The following is a 13,574-nucleotide window of genomic DNA, read 5'->3' on the forward strand; positions in this document are numbered from 1 at the left end:
AAAACCCTTAGAAGTTATAAAAATTATTTAATATTTAATTTAATGAATGTATTTAATTCATTATTATGTATAAATATAAAATTATTTTATATTTGTAAAGCCCTTAGAACCGTGCCTGGCACACAGTAAAGCTCTGTTTGCAAATAATATTTTGGCTCACCAGTAGACCACTAGTTCATACTGCTTGATGATAAGCTAATCCGCCTCATTCGTCCTTGACCCCCTAAACAGGTCTATGGCTTGGTTGCTGGGAAGGTGTGTTGGCTTTATTAGCAGTAATAGTGATATGTCCTTTTACCAGGCAATTGAATGGACCAGTATTTATAGAGAAGTTTGAGCCCTGCCGCAGAGGGGTTAAGTGATGGGAAAATGCCTGCCATTTTCACATGCCGTTACAACCAGGCAGTAAAAGTCCTCAGAAGTTAAATTTTAAGTAATCAGATTGGCCACTTTCCTTCCTCTGGGAATGCAGTTGGGATGGAGGGCTCTGTCTCCAGTTGGAAAGAAGTCCGAAGTCCCCACCTGTGTGGACACCAGACAACAGGTATCCCAGGGCCCTCTAGTTGACCAGCAATACTGTGGAATGAAGACACCCTTAAGTCACATTTGAAATCATTCCGGGTTCTTCCAGTTCAGCACCTTGACTGTTTCTGTCTTCACTGGGAAGGTGCTGGCAGCCTGACGGCCTTTTAGGTTTCTTTTAAGTTTGGGGCATCTGAAACCCGGCTAAGGTGCGGCGGGTAGTGTACTCATTCGAAGAATACCCCCAATTCACTAGATGAGCCCCTAATTGGGGGTGCGGTGCCAGGCGCGCTCTTTCCTCCCTCCTTCCACCAGCACTGCCCTCAGTTCTGCTTCTAGCCACGCCCTTTCGCGTTCACGTCCAGCGTCCTGGCGGGATTGATTTGACGACTGGACTGCCACTGCGCCTGCGCAGGGAACCCAAGGCAAGAGCCGCTAGGCTGCCCTGCCCGAAGGGCTCAACTGTCAGTGAGCCTGCGCAGGAGGCCAATAGGCTGCCAATACTCCTTGGACTCCCCGCCAGGGCCCTGCTGTCAGTGCGCCTGCGCGCGGGTCCGGCGCCGAGGTTCTTGACTGCTGTGCCGGACGCCAGGTGTAGCCATGCAGCGAGCCGACTCCGAGCAGCCCTCCAAGCGGCCCCGTTGCGATGACAGCCCGAGAACCCCCTCAAGCACCCCTTCCGCAGAGGCAGACTGGTCCCCGGGCCTGGAACTCCATCCCGACTACAAGACATGGGGTCCGGAGCAGGTGTGCTCCTTCCTCAGGCGCGGTGGCTTTGAAGAGCCGGTGCTGCTGAAGAACATCCGAGGTAGCGGCTCCGGAGGGGCTGAGGGGCGAGGGGCGGCGACCTGGGGCGCGGGGGAGGGGGCCCCACCACAGAACCCAGGCCGAGGAGCGAGCCTTGCGGCGGGAGGCACCCGGGAGGGCGGACCTGCGCTGGGGGCGCCGAGGGAGGGAAGACCCGAGGCGGGGGAGGGAGTCCTGCGGCGGGGGTTCCCAGGAGGGCCTGCGGCATGGGGCGCCCGGGACTGACTCCCCGAGGCGGAGGAAGAAGACATGGGTCTCCTGGGGTAGGCGATCCGTAGGATGGGAGCAGGCTCCCGGGATTGAGGACCTGGGAGGGGCAGTCGTAGATTGGGATCTCACTCTCGTGGGTTTCTTCACTAACTTGCCACCCCGGCGCCGGACAGGCGAGACTCGGGTCCCTTTTTTTTAGTTAGAAGGAGATTTTTTCCCCAGACCTTGGTGGGCGGCTTGCTGTCATCCAGGCTCGCGGGACCCCTCCGCGCTAACCGCAGCTCCTTGAACACTTGCCACATCAGAGGATGTTCTGGGGCTTTTAGGTTTCGGTTTCCTCCCTGAATTGAGGCTTTTCCTGAAGGGGAAGGAACTGGCTTGGTTAATCTCTGAATTCCCATCACCTTCCTTGGCATCCCAGTAGCGCCCGATAGGCATGTGTTGACTGCACTTGCAGAACATGGTAAGGATCATGTTTTGCTCTTTAAAAGCAGGTTCCCCTCCAAAATCTGAACCTCGGGGTTATTCAGTTGACCACTGAATCCCCAGTATGCCACAATTTGGCCACATCACCTGGAGAAGTGTTTAGGTTGAGTTTTAATCATATTTTACTGATTCGTATCCAAGCATCCATCCCTGTGAAGTCTACTCAACTTTTTGTGGTGGGTGTGAGATTTGACTCCTGCCTTATATCCTCTAGGTGTCCAACAGGAAAGTGATTCTTTGGGGGTTGGGATTTGCAAATTTAGTAAATTTTTGCATTTGTTAGGTGGAGCCCTGTTTGGCTAGGTTGGAAACTGGGGTAGGAGGAACATTAGTGGTTCAGGACCCAAAGATAGCTTGAATGGGTATGGGAAATTGCATTTCTCCTTTTTTTTTTTTCTTCCCCCTTTTCCCTTTCGTTTCCCTCCACTGTTGGGATGGATTATTACTTTATTTTCTTTGACTAGCAACAAGTGGAGTGAAGTAGTTCCAGATTTTCTGTCTCAAAATGTGGTTGGCTCTCTGTTTCAGTGATCTGTAGATTAACTCGTTACCCTCCAGAATGATGTGTGTTCTCTTAAACCCACAACCTAGTGCTATCAAAGACACAATGTGCTTTCATTTGGTAAAAACTGACGAACTGTTCCCAATTGCTCATGTCTTACCTTCTGCTTTGTCTTGACCAAACTTTATTCAGACTTCTCTCTTCCCTTATGGGCCCCTCAACTCTTGCTTACCCCCAGATCTGAGCAGGCAGGCACTAAAGCAGTGGAATATGCCTCCTCTGATCAGTTTCTTTTGAGAACCGGCTGACCACAGTAGGATACTGTCCTGTTGGGCTACACTGCTCATTTTCCCTTGCTCGTCCAGGTTCCCTTCCAAAGAGTCTGCTTATTTCTGCTTGCCCATCCTTTATCATATAAAAGAAGACCCATTTTCTGTTGGATTCTTTTTTTTTTTTGAGACGGAGTCTCACTCTGTCGCCAGGCTGGAGTGCAGTGGCGCCATCTCGGCCCAGTGCAACCTCTAACTGCCTGGTTCAAGCCATTCTCCTGCCTCAGCCTCCCGAGTAGCTGGAATTACAGGCATGCGCCACCACGCCCAGCTAATTTTTTTGTATTTTTAGTAGAGATGGGGTTTCACCATGTTGGCCAGGATGGTCTCCATCTCCTGAACTCGTGACCGGCCTGCCTCAGCCTCCCAAAGTGCTGGGATTACAGTCATGAGCCACCGCGCCCGGCCGCATTTTTTTTTTTTTTTTTTTTTAAATTAGAGACAGGGTTTTGCCATGTTGGCCAGGCTGGTCTCAAACTCTTGGCTTCGAGTTATCATCCACCCTCCTCGGCCTCCTAAAGTGCTGGGATTACAAGTGTGAGCCACCGCACCCAACCTCTGTTTGGTTCTTGGGCCTCTGTTTGATTATTTTTTTTAATTTATTTTCATTTTATTTTTATTTTATTTTTTTTTTCTGAGATAGAGTCTCGCTCTGTCACGCAGGCTGAAGTGCACTGGCACAATCTCGACTCACTGCAACCTCTGCCTCTTGGGTTTAAGCGGTTCTCCTGCCTCAGCCTCCCTAGTTGCTGGGATTGCATGTGCACGCCACCATGCCTGGCAAATTTTGTATTTTTAGTAGAGACAGGGTTTCACCATGTTGGCCAGGCTGGTCTCCAACTCCTGTCTTCAAGTGATCCATCCGCCTCTGCCTCCCAAAGTGCTGGGATTACAGGCGTGAGCCACCGCACCCGGCCGGCCTGTGTGTTTGATTCCTGAGCCTCTTGCAGATATCTGATATTGGAGCTTTCTCTCTATAGCAATAGTCTTTCTTTTTTTTCTTTTATTTTCTTTCTTTCTTTTTTTTTTTTTCTTTGAGACAGTCTCACTCTGCCGCCAGGCTGGAATGCAGTGGCGTGATCTTGGCTCACTGCAACCTCTGCCTCCTGGGTTCAAGCAATTCTCCTGCCTCAGCCTCCTGAGTAGCTGGGACTACAGGTGCCCACCACCACGCCCGGCTAATTTTTGTATTTTTAGTAAAGATGGGGTTTCACCATGTTGGCCAGGATGGTCTTAATCTCTTGACTTGATGATTCACATGCCTTGGCCTCCCAAAGTGCTGGGATTACAGGTGTGAGCCACCGCGCCCGACCAGCAATAGTCTTTCTTTCTAATAAAGTTTCTCTTGGCCGGGCACAGTGGCTCACGCCTGTAATCCCAGCACTTTGGAAGGCCAAGGCAGGCAGATCACCTAAGGTCAGGAATTCAAGCCTAGCCTGGCCAACATGGTGAAACCCCGTCTCTACCAAAAATACAAAAATTAGCCAGGCATGGTGGTATGTGCCTGTAATCCCAGCTACTTGGGAAGCTGAGGCAGGAGAATCGCTTGAACCCGGGAGGCGGAGGTTGCAATGGGCCAAAATCGTGCCACTGCACTGCAGCCTGGGTGACAGAGTAAGACTCTATCTCGGAAAAAAAAAAAAAAAAAAGTCTCTATCTAAGTCCGTTTTTTTTTTTTTTTTTGACAAGCCAAGCACGAGGTACAGTCCCTTTTCTCATTATGGAATACAGCCTCACAAGAAGTCTGAAATAAGTTGCTACACTCAACACATTTTACCGATGATGTATGCGAGGCCCAAAGATGTAAAGTAACTTTTCAGAGATCACACCACTACAAAAAAGAGCTAGATTTTTTAAGGTTAGGTCTTTGGACTCCAGAACTCATGTGGTCTATACCTTAACAAGTGTTCTCATCAAAAACCGCTGGAGGCCTGGCCCAGTGGCTCACACCTATAATCCCAGCACTTTGGCCAATGTGGGAAGATCACTTGAGCCCAAGAGTTCAAGACCAGCCTGGGCAACATCAGGAGACCTCAACTTTACAAAAAATAAAAATAAAAATAAAAATTAGCTAGGTGCAGTGGCACACGCCTGTGGTCCCGGCTACTCAGGAGGCTGAGGCAGGAGGATCGCTTGAGCCCAGGAGGTCAAGGTCAAGGCTGCAGTGAGCTGTGATCGCACCACTGCACTCCAACCTGGGCAACAAAGCAAAACCCTATCTCAAAGAAAATAAAAGAAAATAGTCCAGAGTTCTGGAATTTGAGGTCAGGAAAGATTAGAATTAATTGTATAGAAAGAGAAAGGGAAAAACCCAACAACATACACACACACAGAGAGAGAGAGACAGAGAGAGAACTCTTTGAAATCACGGAGTATTGAGTGCTTTCCCAGGATGTTTGAGAAAAATCAACACTTTAAGCACTCTTGAATCCATGGTTCTAACTTGTTAATTCTAAGAACAGTAGACTTAGGTTTCCTTCCCTCCCCAACTCAAACCTTTCCTGTTTAAAAGGAAGCTGCTGACCTGGCAAAACCCCAACAGGTAGTCAGGTTTCACTTTCCTTTTTGCAACTGATTTTTTTTGGAACTAATTTACACAAATAATTTTGAACTTTTCACGTGATTTATCAAAAAATGCTTCTTGGTTTAGTTATTTAATTAAGTCTTTACAAGTAGCAGATCAAAAAAGTGGTACTTGTCACAGTCCTTTGCGTGTAGTGGGTACTCAACTGTGTGGATCTGGGTAAATGTTGGTGGATCCAAATTGAAAGAAAATGAAAAGCATATGGTGTATACATTGAATATGTCTTTTTTCTTCCATAGAAAACAAAATCACAGGCTCATTACTGCCCTGTCTTGATGAGTCTCATTTTGAAAATCTTGGAGTAAGGTAAGAATGAAGAATAAATTCACATTTATAACCAAACACACTTTATCCATCTTTCAGGGACAAAGCCCAAAATCTCTGATATAAACTGTCCTCATTTTAAATCTGTGAAGTGCTTTAAAACAGCAGAATCCCTTGCCCACTGGTTTTGTTTGTTCGTTTGTTTTTTTTGAGACAGTCTCTTGTTCACCCAGGCTGGAGTATCTCGGCTCACTGCAACCTCCACCTCCCGGCTTCAAGTTATTATCCTGCCTCAGCCTCCTGAGTAGCTAGGATTACAGGTGCCCACCACCATGCCCCATTAATTTTTTTTTTTTTTTGAGACAGAGTCTCACTCTGTCACCTAGGCTGAAGTGCAGTGGTGTGATCTTGGCTCACTGCAAGCTCCACCTCCTGGGTTCACGCCATGCTCCTGCCTCAGCCTCCCGAGTAGCTGGGACTACAGGCACCTGCCACCACGCCCAGCTAATTTTTTGTATTTTTAGTAGGCACAGGGTTTCACCATGTTAGCCAGGATGATCTCGATCTCCTGACCTCGTGATCTGCCCGCCTCGGCCTCCCAAAGTGCTGGGATTACCGCGCCCGGCTGCCCCACTGATTTTTGTACTTTTAGTAGAGATGAGTCTTCACCATGTTGGCCAGACTGGTCTTGAACTCCTGGCCTCAAGTGATCCACCCGCCTCAGCCTCCCAAAGTGCTGAGATTACAGATGTGAGCCACCGCACCTGGCCACCTACTGTTTGTTTTCACTGTACAAATCCTATGTTTGCTATTACTGTTTATTCCTATTTTAGTTTATTTTAAATTTTATTTGTTTATTTATTTTTTGAGACAGAGTCTCACTCTGTCACACAGACTGGAATGCAATGGTGTGATCTCGGCTCACTGAACCCCCCGGGTTCAAGCCATTCTCCTGCCTCAGCTTCCTCAGTAGCTGGGATTACAGGCATGCACCACCATGCCCGGCTGTTTTGTATTTTTAGTAGAGACAGGGTTTCACCATGTTGGCCAGGCTGGTCTCGAACTTCTGACCTAAGGTGATCTGCCTTCCTTGGCCTCCCAAACTGCTGAGATTACAGGCGTAAGCCACCGTGTCCGGCCTTATTCCTATTTTAAATAATTTTGCAAACAAACCTTCATCAAGTTTGTAGTGACCAACTTTCTACTCTTAAGTTCAGAATAATTGAATTATACACACTGGGAAATATATAAGAACCAATAGGGAAAAAAATGTTGGTAAGAAAATCAAGGCTACTTCCCTATCTTGAGCATATTTCTAGGTTTTGCTAAAGATTGGAATATGCCCTGGTATTAGATTTGAAGACACTATGCAAAACAGGCACTTTTTAGTTGTATAATTTGGGAGAAGTCATTTAACCCTTCAATTTCTGTACCTGTAAAATGGATAACAATAACGAGATGATGTACATAAAGTGTTGAAGCATATGATTAACCCTTAGTAAATTTTATAGATAGTGATACAGAAAATTAAAAAATTAGCCAGGTACTGTGCATGCACCTGTAGTCCCACCTACTCAGGAGGCTGAAGCAGGAAGATCCCTTGAGCCCAGGAGTTCAAGGTTTCAATGATCTATGATAAGCTCCTGGACTCCAGCTTGGGCAGCAGAATAAGACCCTGTCTCAGATAGGTAGGTAGATAGGTAGGTAGGTAGATAGATTGATACATAAATACATACATACATACATACATAGTTACATAGATCCATCTCTGTGTATGGCTGTAGGTTCTAGGGTCTAGATTAGAGTGGGGCTCCTGTAAAGATCTCAGTTGAGGATCTGGTGCTTAAATACTTCTTTTTTTTTTTTTGAGATGGAGTTTCGCTCTTGTTGCCCAGGCTGGAGTGCAATGGCATGATCTCAGCTCACCGCAACCTCTGCCTCCAGGTTCAAGCGATTCTCCTGCCTCAGCCTCCCGAGTAGCTGGGATTACAGGCATGCGCCACCACGCCCAGCTAATTTTGTATTTTTAGTAGAGATGGGGTTTCTCCATGTTAGTCAGGCTGGTCTCGAACTCCCGACCTCAGGTGATCCACCCACCTCAGCCTCCCAAAGTGCTGGGATTATAGGCGTGAGCCACTGTGCCCGGCCTTAAATACTTCTTAAAATGAAGATTTTGTTTCTATTAGAGAATTGGCAACAGTGGGGAAATATGGCCTTCTCTTCTGAAATTTTACTTAGTTACATGTTGTTTGTGGTAACAGTAACCAAAGAATCAAAACAAAGGATTATACTGAATTACTTCACTGTTGCTTAGTAATTGATAACAGAAGTACATTGTGAAACAAGATCACTGTAGAACATTTAACTGACTTCCAATAAATATCCTTTGGATCAGAATCTCCAGGGACCTCATCTTGGCCCTTTCCTTTTTTGTTGGTTGTTTTTTTTTTTTTTTTTTTTTTTGAGACGAAGTCTCACTCTGTTGCCCAGGCTGGGGTTCGAGTGCAGTGGTACAATCTCAGCTCACTGCAGCCACCGCCTCCCAGGTTCAAGCGATTCTCCTGCCTCAGCCTCCTAAGTAGCTGGGACTACCAGCGTGTGCCACCACGCCGGCTAATTTTTTGTATTTTTTAGTGAAGACGGGGTTTCATTGTATTAGCCAGGATGGTCTCAATCTCCTGATCTTGTGATCTGCCCACCTCAGGCCTCCCAAAATTGTTTTTTTTTTTGAGATGGAGTCTTGCTCTGTCACTCAGGCTGGAGTGCAGTGGCGTGATCTCGGCTCACTGCAACCTCCACCTCCCAGGTTCAAGTGATTCTACCACCTCAGCCTCCCGAGTAGCTGGGACTACAGGTGTGCACCACCATGCCCGGCTAATTTTTGTATTTTTAGTAGAGACAGGGTTTCACTATGTTGGCCAGGGTGGTCTTGAACGCCTGACCTCGTGATCTGCCCGCCTCAGCCTCCCAAAGTGCTGGGATTACAGGCATGAGCCACTGTGCTTGGCATGGCTGTTTCATAACCATATTTCAGCCCACTCAGTCCTCTCAATGTCTCCCTTACTACTTATTTCTTGTATATAATACTTGCTTACTATTTGACCTGAATGGAATTCGTTCTAATACAGTCTTTCTTTTCAAGGGTGCCATGTGCATCTTTGTGGACCCAAGTGCTATTGATTCATTCAGTGAATATTTTTGGAAAGCTCACTATGTACTAGGCATTCTTCCATGAACTTGGGGCACATGAGTGAACAAAACAGACAAAATTCCAGAAGGAACACTATATTGGACATCTCTGTGCCCCACCTCGTAACTCAAATTCTGTAGGACTCCTTAGAGCTGTATTGTTCTGTATAATAACAACTAGCTTCATGTTTAAATTAATTAGAAGTAAATTAAATAAAAAATTCCTCAGTTACACTAGCCATATTTCAAGTACTTAGTAGTCACTATGGCCAATGGCTACTGTGTTGGACAGAGCAGATATACAACATTTCCATCATCACAGAAAGTTCTACTGGCCAGTGCTGCCTTACAGATTGCCAGTGGGATTAGCTCTACCCACCACTCCGTCCAGTTGCTCATGGTAATACCTTGCAATCAACTTGTTATTGGACCTTTGTACTGTTTTTACCTAATTTCCTATTTTACCCTCCCTAGGCCCCCCAATCCCTGTGCCCAGAGTTCACACCCCAAGATTAATTACTTGCAAGCTCTTATCCTGGACCCTGCTTTCTAGGGAGAATCCAGCTTAGACAAGCACTCCTAGTAGGCCCTCAATTTTATGAACAACCATTGATTTATAAAGGTTTTTTTAAGAAGTAAGAAACAGGCCAGGCTTGGTGGCTGAGGCCTGTAATCCCAGCACTTTGGGAGGCCGAGGCGGGCGGATCACGAGGTCAGGAGATCAAGACCATCCTGGCTAACACGGTGAAACCCTGTTTCTACTAAAAATACAAAAACAAAAAAGAAATTAGCTGGGCGTGGTGGTGCGCGGCTGTAGTCCCAGCTACTCGGGAGTCTGAGGCGGGAGAATGGCATGAACCCGGGAGGTGGAGCTTGCAGTGAGCCAAGATCGTGTCACTGCACGCCAGCCTGGGCGACAGAGTAAGACTCCATTTCAAAAAAAAAAAGAAGTTAGAAACATTGTCACATTAAATATACATGTCATTTGTAAGAAGCATTAAATTTCAGAAATATTGGAACACAGGAATAAAATTCTTTTATAGTCTAGATATCCTGGCCCATGACTTCTTTAAATCTTTATTTAATGCCATATCCTTTGCTAAACAAAACATAACAACCCCCTGGTTTCGGGTGGTTATTTTATATACTCTAATCAGTGATTTTTGTTTTGTTTTGTTTTGTTTTGTTTTGTTTTGTTTTGTTTTTGAGATGGAGTTTTGCTCTTGTTGCCCAGGCAGGAGTGCAATGGCGCGATCTCGGCTCACCACAATCTCCGCCTCCCGGGTTCAAGCAATTCTCCTGCCTCAGCCTCCCAAGTAGCTGGGATTACAGGCATGTGCCACCACCACGCCTGGCTAATTTTGTATTTTTAGTAGAGACGGGGTTTCTCCGTGTTAGTCAGGCTTGTCTCAAACTCCCAACCTCAGGTGATCCGCCTGCCTCGGCCTCCCAAAGTGCTGGGATTACAGGTGTGAGCCACTGCGCCCAGCCGATTTTGGGGTTTTAAGTGATGAATACCAAGTGTCAGTTTAGGGAAATGCTAAGTGGCCATGGGGTTAGTTTAGGTTTGATATTTTATGCTATGACTCTGGTTATGCTCAACTATGTGATTCCCCTTAAACTGAGTCCACCTATAAGTACTTCTGAAAGCCTGGCTTTGCACTGTGCTTGTTATGTCAAACTGATGAGGATAGAGGAATAGGAAAACATGAAATATGCTGCTTTAGTTTATCAGCTGTAATAATGCTTCTATGTATCCCAAGAAATTATTCTTAAGTGTTCTTATTACCATGGGTCTCAGTGTGCCCCATAGAGGCCAGTGTAGTGCCTCTGACTCCCGGTCTATGTATGACTTACAGAAAGATACTTTTTTTCAATCTGGTTAGCTAGTAGATCAGTAAAACCCTTTGCCTGCACTCTCATCCAGGAGGGAGGATGATATGCTGGGCCCAACTAGTAATTGTAAATGAAGCAGGATAATGAATCACAGGACTTCAAGCAGTTCAAATTTAATTCCCATTACGTATTTTCTTGAAACTGGAGCATTGTGAGGGATTACTGACAGTGGAAAAGGAATATAAATAAAGTTAAAGCCTTCATATGTATTTCACTCATGCTTGAGTCATACCTGGTGCTCATAAATCAATCCAGGATTATGAGGGTAGATGTTGACTTCAGTTTGGTTAAAATGAAGTACAGCTTGAGCATTGAGTAGACATGGAGATGTGGAGTTTTTCAAGTCTTCAGTTTACCAAGAGAGAAGAGGGTCAAGGACAGAAGGCTGGGGGAGGCCTCCATTGATTCAGCAGGAGGCTTCCCTATCTTAGCAGCAAAGGACGGACAGAGTTTCTAGGAGGAGTGTGTTTGAATTATTGATTGTTCCCTCCAATCTAACTTCTCTGTTAGTGTAGGTAATCTAAAGTTTATTATGTCTGCCATATACTGCAGGGATTATTATTAAGCAAATAATGATAGACTTGCTTATCCTATTGTAATTTTAGTTCCTTGGGGGAGAGGAAGAAGCTGCTTAGTTATATCCAGCAATTGGGTCAAGTCCAGATTGATACAATGAAGGTAAGAGGATCTGAGTTTGTTATGTTTTTTGAATATAAAGTGATATAACTCAATTATGTAAAATTCATTTTGAAGAGAATAGGAGGAAATCTGCTTCTCAGTGATAGAATTGTGAATAGTGGATCTTTTCTAAACTTTCTGCACTTTCTAAAATGAGCACAGAGTATTTAAATCAGAAGAACTAAAATATGTTAAGCATACAGAAAAGCATAAGTAGACCACTACCCAACTTGTCAAATATTAATATTTTGCCTAATTTGCTTCAAGTCTGTTATTTTTAGAGCAAAATATTAGAAACTATTGAAGACCTCCTTTGTACATTCTTTTTTTTTTTTTTTTTTTTTTTAATGAAATGTGATCTTGCTCTGTCATCTAGGCTGGAGTACAGTGGCGCCATCTCAGCTCACTCCAACCTCCGTCTCCCTGGCTCAAGTGATCCTTCCATCTCAGCCACCCCAGTAGCTTGGACTATGGGTGCACGCCACCACACCTGGCTAATTTTTGTATTTTTTATAGAGACGGGGTCTTTCTATGTTGCTCAGGCTGGTCTCACACTCCTGGGCTCAAGAGATTGACCTGCCTTGGCCTCCCAAAGTGCTAAGATTATGGATGTGAGCCCCCACGCCTGGCCCTGTTTCTATTTATTATGTTTCTATCCTTTCCTCCCTAGAAGTAAGTGTCATCCTGAATTTGATGTTTATCATTGTCATGAATGGTTTTTACTCTTATTGCATATTTATGTATATCTATAAACAATGTATAGTATTGTTTTACATATTTTTTAAACTTTATTTTATTTTTTTGAGACAGAGCCTGGCCTTTTTTTTTTTTTCCTCTTTTTGAGATGTAATCTCTCTCTGTCACCCAGGTAGGGCCTCAGTGGCACTATCTTGTCTCACTGCAACCTCTGCCTCTCAGGATCGAGTGATTCTCCTGCCTCAGCCTCCCGAGTAGCTGGGATTACAGGAATACACCACCACACCTGGATAATGTTTTTGCACTTTTAGTAGAGTTGGGGTTTCACCATGTTGGCCAGGCTGGTATCAAACTCCTGACCTCAAGTGGTCCACCCACCTCGTCCTCCTAAAATGCTGGGACTACAGGCATGAGCCACTGCGCCCGGCCAGAATGTGCATTTTTCACAAGCTGTTCAGAGTGATTCTAATACCATACTTGATGAAATGTTTCTTGTTTTGTTAGTGACAGGAAATAGACCTTATTTACTCTTTTGACATTCCTAGGTTAAGAAAACTTAGTTTCAGACCTGGGAGAAGATGTAGGATATCTTCTCTTTTTGTACTTTTTTGCCTGATCATCATTTGCATTTTTTCACTTTTTTTTTTAAATAGATGTAATGTATAGTATTTTAGTTATTTCAGATCCCTCTCTATAAGAATACATATTCTAGGCTGGGCGCGGTGGCTCACGCCTGTAATCCCAGAACTTTGGGAGGCCGAGGCGGGCGGATCACGAGGTCAGGAGATCGAGACCATCCTGGCTAACACGGTGAAACCCCATCTCTACTAAAAATACAAAAAATTAGCCGGGCCAGGTGGCGGGCACCTGTAGTCCCAGCTACTTAGGAGGCTGAGGCAGGAGAATGGCGTGAACCCTGGGAGGTGGAGCCTGCAGTGAGCCGAGGTCGTGCCACTGCACTCTAGCCTGGGCAACAGAGCGAGACTCCGTCTCAAAAAAACAAAAAAAGAATACATATTTTAATTTTGCTTTTTCAAGTTATAGGCTTCTTTTCTTTCTTTTTTTGAGATGGAGTCTCGCTCTGTTGTCCAGGCTAGAGTGTCCCAGCACTTTGGGAGACTGAGGTAGGTGGATCACTTGAGCCCTTAAGTTCAAGACCAGCCTGGGCAACATGGCGAAACTCCATCTACAAACAATAGAAAAATTAGCTGGGTGTGGTAGTGTACACCTGTAGTCCCAGCTACTTGGGAAGCTGATTTAGGAAAATCAGCTGAACCTGGGGAGGTGGAGGCTTCAGTGAGCCATGATCACGCCGCTGCACTCCAGCCTGGCCAACAGAGTGAGACCCTGTCTCAAAAAAAAAAAAAAAAACACCAACATTGTTTAACCTCATTTATAAATTATAAATGAC

At 45.3% G+C, this 13,574-nt stretch overlaps 1 protein-coding gene and 1 long non-coding RNA gene across 7 annotated transcripts in view; one reads left to right on the forward strand and one right to left on the reverse strand.

Moving 5' to 3' along the window:
* Window positions 1-244: 244 nt before the first annotated feature.
* LOC129474180 (uncharacterized) lies at window positions 245-789 on the reverse strand. Its single transcript, XR_008654468.2, has 2 exons — window positions 592-789; window positions 245-522 (listed from the first exon to the last, which is right to left on the reverse strand). It is a non-coding gene; the product is annotated as an uncharacterized lncRNA (long non-coding RNA).
* Window positions 790-868: 79 nt separating this feature from the next.
* Window positions 869-13,574, forward strand: part of SAMHD1 (SAM and HD domain containing deoxynucleoside triphosphate triphosphohydrolase 1) — a 60,685-nt gene continuing 47,979 nt past the window's right edge. For 2 of the 6 annotated variants that reach the window (XM_055265153.2, XM_055265155.2), the window contains exons 1-3: window positions 988-1,330; window positions 5,680-5,746; window positions 11,395-11,467. In XM_055265153.2, the coding sequence (XP_055121128.1) occupies window positions 1,123-1,330; window positions 5,680-5,746; window positions 11,395-11,467 (348 nt within the window). In that variant the 5' untranslated portion in view covers window positions 988-1,122. Of the gene's footprint in view, window positions 1,331-5,679; window positions 5,747-11,394; window positions 11,468-13,574 lie in introns of all 6 variants that reach the window. The other 4 variants (XM_055265152.2, XM_063633743.1, XR_010119410.1 and 1 more) reach the window with 4 other exon arrangements.

Source organism: Symphalangus syndactylus, chromosome 24 (genome assembly GCF_028878055.3).
Source record: "Symphalangus syndactylus isolate Jambi chromosome 24, NHGRI_mSymSyn1-v2.1_pri, whole genome shotgun sequence".
Taxonomy (NCBI): Eukaryota; Metazoa; Chordata; class Mammalia; order Primates; family Hylobatidae; genus Symphalangus; species Symphalangus syndactylus.